The 16,579-nt window shown below is 39.8% G+C and overlaps 1 protein-coding gene across 1 annotated transcript; it reads right to left on the bottom strand.

The window, feature by feature from the left end:
* Positions 1–4,135: 4,135 nt before the first annotated feature.
* OSTC (oligosaccharyltransferase complex non-catalytic subunit) lies at positions 4,136–16,558 on the bottom strand. Its single transcript, XM_073340872.1, has 4 exons — positions 16,301–16,558; positions 11,593–11,686; positions 8,919–9,116; positions 4,136–4,816 (listed from the first exon to the last, which is right to left on the bottom strand). The coding sequence occupies exons 1-4, from the start codon at positions 16,437–16,439 to the stop codon at positions 4,798–4,800; spliced, it is 450 nt and encodes a 149-aa protein (XP_073196973.1). The 5' UTR covers positions 16,440–16,558; the 3' UTR covers positions 4,136–4,797.
* Between the last annotated feature and the right edge of the window lie 21 nt (positions 16,559–16,579).

Raw genomic sequence — 16,579 nt, 5'->3', positions numbered from 1 at the left:
TGTTAAATACATGAACAATGCTGATATTTTGTCGGATTTTGTAAAACAAATACAAAAGTATTAGAGTGTTTGTTTCATTGCCCTTCAGTACTTTTCTACAACTTTTTAAAGGAGTTTCTTCTCTCCAGCACCTCTGTATTCTCAGAGACAGGGGAATAGCATTGTAGTGAGCACCATCCAGTGGTCAGTGAGGATTTGGACTGACACTTCATATTGCAGATACACACGTTATATAAAGCTGAAAAGTTACGGCTGGAAAAATAGCAGAGGTGGGGTTGATGGTAGTGCCAGAGTTACTGGAAGGTAGAAAAAATATTTTTATTTGGCCAACTGCAGAAACACTTATAATTTTGAAGTAAAACAAAAAATGTTATTTTCAACAGGATTATCTCTGCCAGTCGCTGAATAATGTCTTAATGTTTTTAGTAGTGGGTGTTTTGGGGTTCAGTCTTTCTCTGGTTCAATCTACACAGAGCTTTCAACAAAATTTAACAACAATGCTTAAGCACAGTTTGAGCTGTCATGGCTGAAGCCATGGTTTGCTGAGGCAAAGTGGCCATCTCTGATTTACCTAAGTTAAGGGATACCTTAACTACAGCATGAGTTTTGAGACAATTTCTACAATTGGCTTTGTCCACACTGCTGATCCACAGCATGTCAGATGAGGCTGTTTCAGCCACAACCTAATTTAAACCATAATTAAGCATGGCTGTTAAATTCATTTGAAAAATTACAGGGCTTATTCTCCTCTTACACTGGCACATCTCCATTGATTTCAATAGAGTTTACTCTGGAATTACACCAGTGCTAGGCGAGAGGAGAATCTGTTTAGGGCCATCAATGATATGAGCTACGACTTCAACAAGTACCAAAAGAAGAAAAGATCTAAGTTGGCGGGAGCTGATGTTTATTTAAATTTCTCCTGACTAGGTTACAAACCCAAATATTGATTTAATCTAGTTTAACATAATCATTCTGTTTTACCTGTGCAAGAAACAGTGATTTCAATGGTTAGGTGGGCACCTGACACACAATTAACCTGTGGAACTCATTGCCAGGGGATGTTGTGAAGGCCAAAAGTATAACTGGGTTCAAAAAAGAACTAGATAAGTTCATGGAGGATAGGTCCATCAATGGCTTTAGCCAAAATGGTCAGGGGTGCAACCCTGTGCTCTGGCTGTCCCTAAAATTCTGTCAGAAACCAGGAGTGGAAGACAGGGTTGGATCACTCCAAAATAGGCTCTGATCTGTACACCCCCTGCAGTTCTATCAACCACTGACTAAAACAGGATACTAGGCTAGATGGACCAGGGATACGACCTAGGGTAGCAGTTCTTATGTTTTGATATCTTTAAGAAGGAAGCCTGAAGGAAGTTTCCTTTTCCTGCGTTTCTGAATGTGTGCATTTCCTGGCTATGCCTTATGTGCTGTGTATGCTACTCTGTTACTTTATGAGTTTTCTCTGTTTGTTCCATTATGTACAGAGATATGCTATCCATGCCCATTAAATGTTCAATTGATTTTTTTAAAAACAACTAAATTACATTGCAAAGAAATTTTAGAACTTTCAGCTTATCAATTAAAAGATGTTTTAAGTCCAAGACCAGGAAAGGAAAGTCTACTTTTTAAAGAGACAGTGCTACAGGAAAGGAGTTTGGACACTGCAGTGTCTTTGTTAGATCTCCAGTGTATTATTGTACGATGCACTTGGATTTCTGTTGTTTTCAGAATGATTCAAGCAAGAAGCACTACAGAGATAATGAGGAGAGTGGAGCTATAAAAACATAGTGATACCAGGTAACTAAGAGAGAAGACAGGAGTAGTCAAGGGAACAGAGAAGGGCAAAGCCACTGGGGAGCCTGAAATAAGATTAGAAGAGCCAGGAGGCTATGTCTGCACTTGGTGCTGAGGGGTGATGCCCAGCTGACAGACATATGTGCTCTAGCTCTGCTCAAGCTAAGATACAAAAAAATAGCAACGTAGCTTTATAGACCAGTAAACCTTTTGAAACTTTCTTCTGCAGGTTACCCCTCCGTGTAAACTTTATTCAAGCTTTGAGCAAGGTGACAGAGCATGGAGCTTCCTTCACCACCACCACACTCATTCCACCCTCACTGGCATTGGCTAAAATGCAAATTGTTCTCTTTCTGCCATCTCCTCCCCCTGATGTCTTGATGGTCAGGTTTACTGCTTGTACAAAAACTGAGGCAAAGCCCCATTACTTTGTTTAGGACAGACCTATTTAACAGTTTTACATAGGCAAAGCCATCTGGTCTTGAACATATTCTAGAAACATCATATGGGGGTGGGGGGATTCAGAATTTTACATATAACATTACTCCATACATTTTGCCATGGTATTGTTGAGCAGCGAGTTACTCGTTTTAAAACAATACCTCACTAGGCATATTTTTTTCAAAGAGTAATGTCTTTATCAGCATATCTTTCAAACCACAAACTTGTTCTTCAGAGGGTTGATTCAATGCCACAAATACACCATATTCTACTTCTGATATTTAATTCTCAGAAGGCTGGGGTAGTAGAAAAAAGGAAGTCAGGACAGTGCCCAAGCTTGATAACCACACTTCTAGGCAGTGTCTCTCACAGTTCTCAGCACTATTACCAGTCTAGTACCTCTCACCTTGCTTGGAGTGCTGACATGCAAGAGTTCCAAATTCAAGTCTATTTCTAGCACACCAGCCTAGGAGGGACAGTTTTTTTTTAAAATATATCTGAACACAGGAGTTCTTAATTTGACTGCCACGAAGTTTCTATCACAAAGCAGATTGAAAGTGCTGTGTTTACCAAGCTAGTAAATAGCCATATCTTTATTTCCCCACTATGGAGAGATGTTTTCCTGTTATCAATATCTTTACCTTCATGCAGCTTTTCAGTCCGCTTGACAGGTTCTCTCCCATCATATGCTTTAGGATGGGGCAGTCTAGATAAAAGGTAAAGCCAAATTTTTTTTGTATAATTCTCTTCCACTCATTCATACATTTTCTTGAATAACCCAAAACCAGGCACATGAAGCCATCTGGTGGTGTGTACAGTAAACAGCATACAATTTTACAACACACACCCCTTCACATAATTGAAGAGTTAGATGAGATCCAGCAATGCTGCTCTTTTACAGTTTGTTTGGTACACTACCTCACAGAAGAAACCTCTCAAGACCATGCCAGAATTGAACCAGGTTCAGTCCTGTACTGAGGCTTTACGAACCAAACTACTCCCGTTTCTGCATGGTGTACTGCACCTCTGGGCTCGCTCTCTTATTATTCTCCTCATCTGTTTCTTTCTGCTCTCTCCTTACAGCAGAGGATAATAGCTGGTCTGTAGTGGTCCTGTAAATAGTACTTTCCCCACTAAGACTGTCAGTACCAGGAGGGATACAAACAACACACCTGGGAAAATGCAGGATTCCTGTGATCATAAGCTTCCATCAGAACTCACTCATAGCTTTTAAAAAAACCCCCACTAACTACACCAATTCTCCTTATAGACATAGGTGTAGCAAAACAAATGAATGTAGCAATGATTACATAAACATATGAGAAGGAATGAGTGGAAAGTCTGCTTCTCACGATGGCATGTCAGGTAGTAGATGTCAAACAGCAAGATCTTTAAAAACGTAGGCATACTGAGGTCCTAAACAGAACTATGGCTCCCAGTGACAGAATTAACTTCTGAATTCAGAGGATAACATAGAACTTTGAACACTTGTGACTAGGTAAAGGACCTTGCTGTGATTTTTGACAAAGACTGTTTCTTCCCACAGAGAAAAGCAATGCATGACCTGCACAAATAATCTCATTACTCTAATTGTTAATATTTCCTCTCATGTGTATACACACTAATAAAAAAAATAAGTTAGTGTCTGTCCCTAGCCAATTTAAAACAGAAGCAGAAGCTTCCAAAGTAATTCAATGGTGTACCATTTCACCGCAGGCTCCGGTGAGCTTAAGAGAGACAGCTACAGTTGCCCCCTGCAGTTTACAATATCACTATCCAATAAAAGATACATTAAGTAAACAACCATTGTGTAGTAGCATTGTTACTGCAGAACCTATAGAATAGACTGTGTACAATTTGCAAAAATTACTGTTTTAGAAATCACACAAAATGCAAGTGGTTTAGTAGAAAACATGTTTAATTTGACTCCTTTCATACACTGTTCCAAAAAGAAATGCACTCACACAGTGTTGTATCCAGTGTACATCTGGATTTGTTAATGCGTTGCCATGAATATCAAGGCAACAGGTGCCTTAGAAATAACTTCACTAGACACAGTGTGTTTGATAGTAAAGTATCACCAAAAGACTTCTCTCCAGGTATAAACTTGGTATGGGGCAGGCCACAGAAAAAAGGCCAGAGTGCTGCACACTTTAAAATCAGGAATTGTAAAACGTTTGTCCAATACCTCAGTCAGGTTAAGGGAAAAAATGCAGAGGGCAAAAATACCAGTTTTACATTTTATAGTGAATTGTTTCAAGATACAAATTCATACCTAAAGCTAAGTAACAGTTCAGTAACTTTTTCTTTTTTAAAGATAGAAATAGACAAGTGATAAAACCCTGTTTTAAAAATACACCAACCACGGGTAATGACGGTTTTTATTAATGAAAGGAGACAGTTGGAAGCACTTCTTGCACTTGCTGATTCGCATAACTAGACCTTTCTTGTGTCTTCTTGTGGTGGACAGTATTTATTTTTTTTTTTAAGAGATTGCTTGTTTTTAAGCTCTTCATGAAGAGAAGCAAATCCATTTTGTGCTTGCATATATCACACAAGGCACTAACCCATCAAGTATCCCCTGCAGGACAAAATAAAAGTTGAGAGAGAGAAGTTAGGAGCACAGCACACCTAAACTGAACAGATTACAATTTTCAAAATAAAGCTATACCAGGTTACCAGTGTACCGATTTGTCAGACTTAAACAATTGAAAAAGTTATATATATTAAAAAATCTTAATGAGCAAACAACAGGAACAACAAATTGCTAGCTAAAATGACAGTTCAAGCCTTAAATAATGTTATGGTATAGACCTTCACTAGAAACATGGTCAATGGATACCTATGAAACTTTCCACTCAGTTAAAACTTAAGAGTCTATTCCATATTCAAAATTTTCACCAGAACACAGAACCTATTCCTGTGGTGAATGGGATATATTAATGGAAGTTTAGTTCCACAATTCCAGAGCCTCTTTTAAGAATATAATTTTCAAAAACAGAAGACCAAGAGATGAAGTTGTTCAGAAATAACCATACAATAAAGTATGGATCCAAGGATTCTCTCTGTTCTCCCTGTTCTAGGTTAATTAACTGGAGTCTAGTTATAATTAGGTCTCAGGTCCAAAAATCTGGTTTTAGTAGCTGACAACCAGATTATTCACCAAGGTCAACTCCAAACATTGGCTTGTGGTTGAAACTAGTTGCAGTTGCCCTTAGATCAACTTCTCTAAATGCAAGTTTCGAGTTGGTCTGTATAAAATTAAGATAGCTACTCCCTGCAATTGTCTGAAATTTAAAGAAATGCAAATTCAGTTTACAGTTCTAACATTTTATAGTAAAGCTCAAACTGGCATCTTTGTGGTGTTGTTCTGGTAACATATGCAAACAAGCTCTGTAATGGTGGGAAACACTTTGGGCACTGCTGGAACATTGGAAACACCTACTCTGTGTCCTTAAAAAAAGGCTGCATCTTTGGTCATTTGAAACAGGTCTTAAAATCCTGTCTTTATTTCTGATCTTTCATCACATTCATGTCCATGGAGGGTTCTACTCTATGTTTATCAAGCAAAAAAACCAAAACAAAACCCTCTCTAACCAAAAAGGAAATTTTCATTTGATGAATATTAAAGATCAAAAACTTTCAGAAGTGTAATCTGGAGAGGACTATAAGTCCTCTCAAGTCCATCAAATAACCATCACATTGGGTTAATGTTTTTAACAAGGATTTTATAAAGAATCCGGTAAAACATTCCTTGTAAGAAATTTCTTCCATTCCTTTTTACCAACTTGTAGTAGTCTGGGAAGTTTCTCCTTTGCTGGCACACTATTACCTACTGTAGATAGGGATCTACATGAAGAGAATCATGGCAGCTGTGCTTGGGTGTAGGTAGTTATAGCCAGGTAGCCCTGAGAAGATATCCAGCAGGCTGGCAAGGGACTTCTATACTAGCAAATCCAAGGGGCACCTTCATATACCAGCATTTCCTAGCCTTAGTGTTTGTGCCATTAACTGCAGAGAAACTTGCTGAGAAATTCAAGGGTGAGACTGGTTCAAACAGGAACCTGCTCTGCTGACTAGCTTGAGCACTCCACCCTCCACCCCCATTTTACTTTGATATAATCACTGGAACAGTTTCAGTCTATTATTCTCAACCTAGCCTTTATCATCATGAATTCTGGAAGCCTTTATTACATTTTGTGAAAGGTTCTGCATTTGCGCTGCTCAAACAGACTATCAATTTCAAGATCCTACATCATTCAGCCCAAACTGGTACAATTGAGCCCCAACTTTTCTCCTTTCCTGTCTCCTCTAACCTCCACTTCTTCAATGAACTAAGGTAAAGTAATGGCCAAGACACACGTCTTACAGAGTAGCTGTATATTATTGCAACCTTTCTCCTTCCTTTCCCTAATTTCCCCTTGTCGGTCTATGGCTCTCACTTCTTGAATCATGTCTGAACCACAACATTTCAGAGCAATGACTGTCTTTACTTGTTTCTGTAAGGCATCTAGCACAATTTTAGGTGTTTGAAAATCAGAGCAAAAACAGAAGGGACAGCATAAGTCTATTGTTGTGAGTATAACTACAACAACAATGGGAATCATGATTTAGATTTTAAACCTGTGTTCTCAGATACAAAAACAAGAATAATGTCCACATTAATCAAAAACAATGTAATGAATACCACCAGAATACAAAGGCTTTTCTGTGCCTTGAGTAACTTAGGAACTGCCTGCCTTTCAATAAAAGTAAAATTCAGGGTCGTGTCCTGTATCCGATAAGTCTTGTATTTTCATTAATGAGGATTTAGCAAGTTATTTGGCACTCATATGTGACAAACTCTCCCTTAGGCAAGATATTCCTGAATATCAAATAATCAGTGAACAAAAGGGTGCTAGGAAATTAACTGAAATGATACAAAGTCAGTATACCATGTAAAACCTTTGTTATTGTTAGAACATCTGTCCAAGCTGCAAATGATTCTTATAAGATTTCCTTCCTATTCTTTAGAGTTTCTCTAACATGACCACGAACTCTTGAGACCAGCCACATTTGATTAAAAAAATAAGTCTATTGTATGCTGGTGCTTTATGCTGAATTGCTACACACTGCCAGGAAACCCAACACTTACATTTTATGGGCCAGTAATTATATTGCAGGAGATTTAGTGACTCTCCAAGAAATGGAAAATGACCATATCATTATTTAAAAAAAAAAACACAACAAAAACAAACCAGAAACATCCCCTGCCAGTTAATTCATGGAGTGGTTTTAGCAGTGGCCCTCAAAGAAACTGCTGCTGTTGGCAGCTCTAGAGGTCATAGTGGGGTTGAGAAGTGGGAGGGAAGGAGAAGAGGCAGGCAGGCAGCAAAAATAAAATAAATTCATTATAAGCTACTGAATAGACTGGAAAACACAGAATCAAGAAGCTCGAAAGCCCTGTCAGTACATGCAAGAACTAACACTACTCTACCTTCCTTGGAAGATTTTTCACAGGCTGTAGAACAATTTTCCAGATAGCCTCAGTTTTCCTTCTTCTTAATTTTCACCTTGTTATACCCCTAATTCATCTCCCATCCTCCCAATGTTTACCTATTTATGCTTCTCTCTAAAGCCTGTGCTGGATTTTAGCCAACCTGTATAGATTAAGTCTTTTAATCTTTCCTCAAAATCCAACCCATCCAGTCTAGAATCAAACTGTATTGTAGCTATGATTTCTGACAGGGAGCCTGTCACCTCCCTGCACAACAACTTGATGTCTCAGAATGAATGGGCAGACCCAAAAACATTTACACTTCACTAAAGAGGGCACATTCCAATTTTAACTAAAACACCTTAAAGCAAAGCTGTGAGTGTTTAATCTACACCATTTTTTTTTTTAAAATACAACTTATCCTTGCTTCATATGTAGTACTTTGTAAACTTAGCTGGGATCCTAGAAATCAGTTTGCCACAGAAAAACATGGAATTTGCATTTTTACAGAGATTCTTTAGTTTTAACATTTTGTGAAAAAATGAAAATGTATTAACTGATGAAAGTACCAGTGCCACTTATTCAATGGGTACAACCTCTCCCTCTTGTGGTTGATTTTTGAATGCGCTGACCGCCCAAGCCCTTACCACAGTCAGCCCTGGGTGGCTGGTGGTTCAGTTAGTACAGACAGCCAGATAATGGAGACTCGGATAAACTGTACATAGCTAAACACACTCCAATACACTGCTTTGGCATATAGAGGTTACTAAGTGACCTTTAGGGGTTTGTATTTTAATGCATCTCAAATTTCAGCCTCCAGGACTAACTCAGAAAGTGAGTAAAGTTAATAGAAAAGCAATTTTTGCTTTTTATTTTGTGCGTTAAAAAAAATTCTGAAAACATAGAAAGCAGACAAATATTTGGTATTTGTAAGAAATACAAATTGTAATTCTATTAATTTTATTTTATTATAATGATTGATGTCACTGGAAGGCTTTGAACTTGCTCCAAAAATGTTAATATACCAATAAAACAGTGTGTTCAACTGACACCTATATTTATAGTGGCTAGGGAAACTGAAGTTCAGCATTCCACTTTAATCATGGAAAAAAACCATACAAATCTGATTTATCACAAAACTAGGATCCCTGCTCATCAGTAACAGAAAGGGAGGGGAGAACAGCATGAAGTGTCCTAAACAACTTACGGCAATTTCATCCGCATGAAAACTCTTGCCATGAAGAAGCTCAACAGGACGCTGACAAATCCAATAAAAAGCAACAGAAATCTATTGAGCTTTGGGATATTTGGTGCATTGGATCGGTCCAGAATTATGAAGCCTAAGCCTCCCATTGTGAAGAGGAAGCTGGATGCGAGTCCTTCCATAATATACTGTCCATTTACTCTGGGGGAAGGGAAAAAACAGGAATAAAAGATATTTCAGTAGAACACCAGCCCCTCAAAGTATTATTTTCACTTCAAGAGCCAGCTATTTAGTGTAATATTTTGATCTGCTTCCGTTTTACAAAAACCCAGGACAGTTCATTTTGATGTTTACACACTTAGTGGAACATAACACATGTTGCTGGAGCTGTCTCCTGATGCGATAAGGGATTAATATATAATTTAGCTCCTGGATCAGTACTTTGCAAGGTGACAGAAACGTACTAATGCTTTTAATCATGAGTATTCATAAAAGGGTAATGTGACTGTATGCAAAACCACCACATTATATACATTACTTATTTAGAATTTTAGATATGAGTGGTAATTTCAAATGCGTCTTAGTTGAAAGCAAAAATAAGTTAACAAATGAATGTAAGTAGGGACCCAAAACTTCTAGACTGTTGAGCTTTCAAGTTTGTTTCCCAAACCATTTCTTAGAAGACAAACCCCGAATTCCAGTCACTGCAAGAAGAGAAGCGTTATTCAAATCCATATCAAGGGAGGAATTGTGTCTCCTTGTTCCAGCACAGCATTAGGAGTAAGATGTGCTAGACCAGTGGTTCTCAAACAGAGGTCCGGGGTCCCTTTGGGGGTCACAAGCAGATTTCACGGAGTCCACCAAGCAGGACCAGCATTAGACTTTCTGGGGCCCAGGGCAGAAAGCCAAAGCCCCACCTAATGGAGCAGAAGCACGGGGCTCTGAGCCTCGCCACCCAGGGCTGAAACCAAAGCCTGAGCAACTCAGCTTCACAGGGCCCCCTGCAGTGTGGTGCCCCGGACAATTGCCCTGCTTGATACCTCCTAATACTGGCCCTGGCTTTTATATGCAGAAAAACAGTTGTTGTGGCACAGATGGGCTACAGAGTTTTTACAGCATGTTGGGGAGGCCTCAGAAAGAAAAAAGGTTGAGAACCCTGGCACTAGACTGCATTCTCATTTCTGTCACTGCATGATTTTGGATAAGTCCCTTAACACATCCGTGCCTCAGTTTTCCAATTTGTAATACAGGTATACACCACCACCTTGGTAAAGCACTTTGCTGGAAGGATCTACAGGGTGCAGAGCATTTCATTAGTGTCTAATCTTGATAAATAGTAGTTGAATCTTTTACACTGTTCTTCCCCATGACTTTCACTAAAGTGCTCCCAACTTCCTAGAGCAATGTGATTCATGTATATTGCAGTAGCCCAAAGAAATCTGAAGCATATATTGGAAGATGTTAATCTGAACACAAACTCTACGCAAAAGATTCCTAGAGTCAAGAGTAACAATGAGAAACTACTATGTATTTTATAATCAATTTTTTTTTTTAAATACAGTGTCAGCTCTTTTTTACAATGAGGTACTTTCAGTTAAAAAACAAAAAAATAGCCCAACATTTTCTGCAGGAATTAAGGATAACCAATCCAGACAGACAAAATCCAGAGCTCTGTAAACTTACTCATTAATTTTCTCAACTAACTTCTGACTAAATTAGTTTTACCTCTAATAAAATTTTAGATTCTAAGCAAGAAGAATCTGCTGAACTAATTTTGAAGGACAGACACTGTAGATTTAGGTTTCAAACTGAATAAAATCTGTCCCTAAACTGCAAGTTACTCCATATGGGTGATCCCCTGCATTTATGCAAAGTAACTAAGACCTTGATCTTGCAAATCATTTTATTTTGGGTTCAAAAACTGAATGCAAATTACAGATACGAGTTCTATAGTTTATTGCTGTTGAGCGTAATTAGAAAAATAAGATTTGTGGTTTGCTCTTACAGCAGAACTGGATGTAGAACAGAAAAATGGTCATTCAAAATATTAGAAAAGAGTTGGGGAGGGAAAAGAAAGTGAAAGCCAACTAAAGACAGGTTATATTAATACACACAACTAGATTGGGGTATTCAGTTTTAATTGTTACATATTTGCAACCACCCACTTTTCCTTTTACAAACAAGCACTCAAAAATATTTCACCCATTATTAAACAAAGTTTAACAGAAAGGAAATGTATAAAAAAACACATTACAAAACTGGTGTATGATGTCAACTCTGACAAGTAATTAAAAAGATATCAGTTATGAAATATGATCAAATATAGCTTCTGTTTGTTATAAATCTTGACTTCTACTCATGAAAATTAATTTGTATCATCTACCTGAAATTTCATTTCCTGTAATGCAAAAATCTTTGTATTTTTATCAATTACATATCTACTAAAACCTCAAACCCTTCCAAGCCTATATATGAAATATACTGTGAATATTTAAACAATTCATTTGCAAAAGAAGGCTCCAATCAGTGAAATCAGATGCATATTTGTGGATCCTGGGGCCCTCAGAGAGCACAGCTGAAGTCAATGGAGCTCTCCAAGAGCACTACGGTTCACTTGCATTCATCTGTTTGCAGGTCAGGGAGAGACCGTTCGATTATGACAAAGGATAATTTCTACCTGTATGCCAAGAAGGCCACTGGTCTCTGATGTCCATGTTCATCTGTCATAGACCCAACACTGGGAGGTTCTACAATCACATCATAGATTATTCCTATAAAAAAAGAAAGAAAAAGAAAAAAAGGACATTAGTTTTGAATGATGAGCCAGCATCATCCATCTCTAAATATTAAGAATGATTTCCTTCTACAGACAGTATGAATAGAAAGGAAACAGTTTAGTAAATTACTTGCCATTTTACATCTCCTGTTCAAATGGTAAGAAACACATAATTAAGTAAGTTATAACCTTAAATTATAATGGGATGGATATCAGACATTTCAGAAAGCCATTTTTTTACATTAGGGTACACCTATACAGCAGCTGGGAGGGTCGTTCCCAGGTTGGGTAGAAATACACATGCTAGTTCTGCTCAAGCTAGCATGCAAAAAAATAGCAGCATGGCCACAGTGGCTCAGGCTAGTTACCAGAGTACAATCCTGCCCGACCCCCAGGGTAGGTACTCAGGCAGCTGAGCTGCCACACCACCACTCCTATTAGGACACTAGTTCAACCACTCCTAGCGTGTGTATGTCTACCAGAGCGGAGAATCACCACCCCAGCTGCTGTGTAGACTACCATTCACAGTAAGTGGCTTATACATGATTAGTGCTCCAATGACTTTTCACATTCACAGTCTTAAGTGTTCTTCATATCAGAGCCTAGGACACTAGACCTTGTTTTCCTACTTAATAGAGTTTAAATGGCCCACCTGTTGATCACTTTAGATAAGCTATTACCAGCAGGACAGTGGGGTGGGAGGAGGTATTGTTTCATGATTTCTGTGTGTATATAAAGTCTGCTGCAGTTTCCACGGTAAACATCTGATGAAGTGAGCTGTAGCTCACGAAAGTTCATGCTCAAATAAATTGGTTAGTCTCTAAGGTGCCACAAGTCCTCCTTTTCTTTTTGCGAATACAGACTAACACGGCTGTTCCTCTGAAACCTTGATTAATTCTATTTACCTTTATAAGGATAACAAAAATAAAAACCACTTTTGGCTGAAAAGACTCAAAATGTACAGTAGTGTTCTATTTAGGGACCATTCTTTCTTACTGTATAGGTACAGACACTATAGAATATCATGGGAAGATTCATGTTGCAATGTCATTGAGCCGAACAGAGATCCTGTAAACTTTAGCTGTAATTTTGAATTTAATCTAGAATTTTAGGAGTTACTTACATGAAACTCTAAATTTATTCCAGCAAATTTACTTGAGCTACTGCCTCTTGTGGTTGGACTTCACATTCCTTATTTGTTTCTGGGTAACTACAGCATACGAGGCACTGTATAAACTCACAGGACGCACATTCTCAGCCCCAGAAAGAGAAGCAGGGGGAAAGAAAAGGAGAGGGAGCAGAAAATACAACATACAAGGAAAGTGGTCAGGAGGATAAATTAGCCATGTCTTGATATGGTATTTTTAATTAATATACATTAGGGCTGTCAACCGATTAAAAAATTAATCGTGATTAATTGGGCGATTAAAGAATACTAGAATACTGTTTATTTAAGTATTTTTGGATGTTCTCTACATTTTCAAATATATTATTTTCAATTACAACACAGAATACGAAGTGTACAGTGCTCACTTTATATTTTTATTACAAATATTTTCACATTAAAAAACAAAAGAAATAGTATTTTTCAATTCATCTAATACAAGAGCTGCAGTGCAATCTCTTTATCATGAAAGTTGAACTTACAAATGTAGAATAATGTAAAAAAAACCCTGCATTCAAAAATAAAACAACATAAAACTTTAGCGCCCACAAGTCCACTCAGTCCTACCTCAGCCGATCCTCAGACAAACAAGTTTGGTTTCAATTTGCAGGAACTAATATTACCCGTTTCTTGTTTACAAAGTCACCTGAAAGTGAGAACAGGAGTTTGCATGGCACTGTTGTAGCCGGCGTCACAAGATATCAATGTGCCAGATGTGCTAAAGATTCATATGTCCATTCATTCTTCAACCACCATCCCAGAGGCCATGCGTCCACGCTGATGACGGGTTCTGCTCAATAACGATCCAAAGCAGAGCGGACCGACGTATGCTCATTTTCATCATCGGAGTCAGATGCCACCAGCAGATTGATTCTTTTTTTTTTGGTGGCTCGGGTACTGTAGTTTCTGCATCAGAGTGCTGCTCTTTTAAGACTTCTGAAAGCATGCTCCACACTCCGTCCCAATCAGATTTAGGAAGGCACTTCAGATTCTTAAACCTTGGGTTGAGTGCTTTATCTATTTTTAGAAGTCTCATATCCTACCTTCTTTGCCTTTTGTCAAATCTGCTGTGAAAGTGTTCTTAAAATGAGCATGTATTGGGTCATCATCCGAGACCGCTATAACATGAAATATATGGCAGAATGTGGGTAAAACAGAAAAGGAGACACAGTTCTCCCCCAAGGAGTTCAGTCCCAAATTTAATTAACGCACATTTTTTTAATGAGCATCATCAGTATGTCCTCTGGAATGGTGGCCGAAGCATGAAGAGGCATATGAAAATTTAGCATATCTGGCACATAAATACCTTGTAATGCTGGCTACAAAAGTGCCCTGAGAACGCCTGTTCTCACTTTCAGGTGATAGTGTAAATAAGAAGCGGGCAGCATTATCTCCCATGAATGTAAACAAACTTATTTGTCTTAGCAGGTGGCTGAACAGGAAGTAAGACCGAGTGGACTTGTAGGCTCTAAAGTTTTACACTGTTTTGTTTTTGAACGCAGTTATATTACAAAAAAATCTGCATTTGTAAATTACACTTTCATAATAAGGAGATTGCACTACAGTACTTGTAAGAGGTGAATTGAAAAATACTATTTCTTTTATCATTTTTACAGTACAAATATTTGTAATAAAAATAATATAAAGCAAGCACTGTACACTTTGTATTTGGTGTTGTGATACAAATCAATATATTTGAAAATGTAGAAAAACATCCAAAAATGTTTTAAAAATTACAATTGGTATTCTATTGTTTAACAGTGCAATTAATAGCAATTAACTTTTTGAGTTGATCACATGAGTTAACTGTGACTAATTGACAGCCCTAATATAAACTATTCTACATGCCCCTCTACCTATATTTCTTGCAGGTGACAAAGAGAGGATCTTCATGAAGGATTTGAATGGAGCAGCTCTGCAGACTAGTGCAACAGACTTCTCATGCCATTTAGGGATAATTGTAATAAATGCAGAATTATGTTTCTTTGGTGCATCAACCCAAACTACATTGTATCACTTGACTGGAGTTTCCTTTGATAACTAGAGAAAGAGCTTGTGATCCACATACCATTTGCTATTAAGCAGCAGTAGTGATGAATAAGCCAAAAACTGCTACAGGGTTGGCATAGGAAAGCAAAACAGCCACCTGCCAAGTCACTACTCAACAGTACCATTCTCATTCCTTAATCAACACTCCCCAAAAACCAGGTAATCAAAGCTAAAATAAGGTTTTCAGATATGCACCAAAATCTCTAATTTGATCACTGATTAAATTCTACATATCACACACTAGGAAGTCCCATTCCAGCATCAGGATTAAGGCAAAATTTCCATAGTGGACAGAGAAGAGTGGGAGTTTTGGGGGGTTGGGAGGAGCACATAATACACCTCACTGACATAACAGATATAAGAGTTTACGGGCTGCTCTTCTCAGGCTGCATATCAATTTAAAGGAGGGAACTTTTGAATGTCTTTGAAACACACAGAGCAAAATCCTTCACCACTAGAGAAAGATGTTATAAGAACGGTCTTAAAATTATCTGTTCCAAAAGCCAAGAATGGAAAGTAGGTCTGCCTACAGGAACAAAGGTTTCTCCCTCTGGGACACTCATCTCCTGACTCAGACACAGTATCAGTTTGATTTCCAATATTGCCTATACTAAGCAAGTGTATCCTGGTCTGGAGATGGATATGGTCCCACAGATCTCTTCGGTTACTGCACCTGAACTAAGATCCTCACCAAGGCCTATTTTTGAACCAGACAACCAAAACCTTCTCCACCGCCTTGCCCGCTGGTCACAGAGCTGGGCCAATCACCCCAGCGGGGACGGGGATTTGCGTACCACCCTCAGCGCGGATGTGGGGGTTTACACCACGGGCAAAGACGACCCCTCTCTGGGAACCCCACCGGAGGGCGTCCCTGCACTGTGTGAGGCGGGGCGTAGTGACACAAGTTGCTCACGGGTGGGAAAATTGTGCCGGCTGCTGTTTTTGTCCTCACAGGGGCCCTCTCCGGGCAGGCTCAGGCAGGGCTTCCCCGGGCCGCAGGCGGAATCCGGGGAACAGCGATGCCCCAGGAGAGGGTGCAGAGCAACCCCCCCCCCACACACACACACACCGTGCGGCTGTGACGGGATCACCTATATGGGGCGGGGGGGGGGGGGGGAAAGTGTGTCACACTCCTCCGCTTCCCTCACCCGGGGTCTCCCTCGGCCACCACCTCAGGGAGCCCCGGCAGCAGGCTCCAGCCCCGGAAGCGTGGGGATCGGGGGGAGGCACTCGCCCGCAGCCAGGCTCCCACCGAGAGAGGTAGGGGTAACCCCACTGCCCGCCGCTCTAGGAGCGGAAAGAACAGGCCTAATCCTGCTCCCCCTCCCCGCGCCCAGCCCTCCGCCCGGGGCCCGCTCCCGGCCCCCCAGCCCTCCGCCCGCCCGGGCCCGTTACCTCCGGTGATGAGGAAGTAGGACACCACCACCAGCGCGTAGACGGTCATAGCTGAGGGCGTGTGCACCCAGCTCGGCCGCTTCAGCTTGATGTTGGGGCACTGGAGCACCGCGAACGGCACCCGGTAGAGCGTCTCCATGATGGCAACCCAGCCACCGCCACGGAAGGCTAATCAAAGCCAGCACCACCGCGGCCGTCTACCCCGCCTTGACCCGCCGCGGCCACCGTCACTCTACACGAATGCGGAAGCGGAAGCCAGCTACAGAGGGAACGTAGGGC

This window comes from Lepidochelys kempii, chromosome 4, assembly GCF_965140285.1.
Source record: "Lepidochelys kempii isolate rLepKem1 chromosome 4, rLepKem1.hap1, whole genome shotgun sequence".
NCBI lineage: Eukaryota > Metazoa > Chordata > Testudines > Cheloniidae > Lepidochelys > Lepidochelys kempii.
Note: the sequence above shows the minus strand (reverse complement) of the source record. Positions and strands in the feature narration are given on the sequence as shown.

What these genes read in the sequence shown, in the direction of transcription:
- OSTC (XM_073340872.1), bottom strand. Translation starts at nt 16,439, where the DNA reads ATGGAGACGCTCTACCGGGTGCCGTTCGCGGTGCTCCAGTGCCCCAAC. An exon ending in CTACTTCCTCATCACCGGAG is followed by an intron (nt 11,687 to 16,300) that starts GTAACGGGCCCG and finishes CTTTTTTTATAG; the next exon opens with GAATAATCTATGATGTGATT. An exon ending in GTGGCCTTCTTGGCATACAG is followed by an intron (nt 9,117 to 11,592) that starts GTAGAAATTATC and finishes CCCTTCCCCCAG; the next exon opens with AGTAAATGGACAGTATATTA.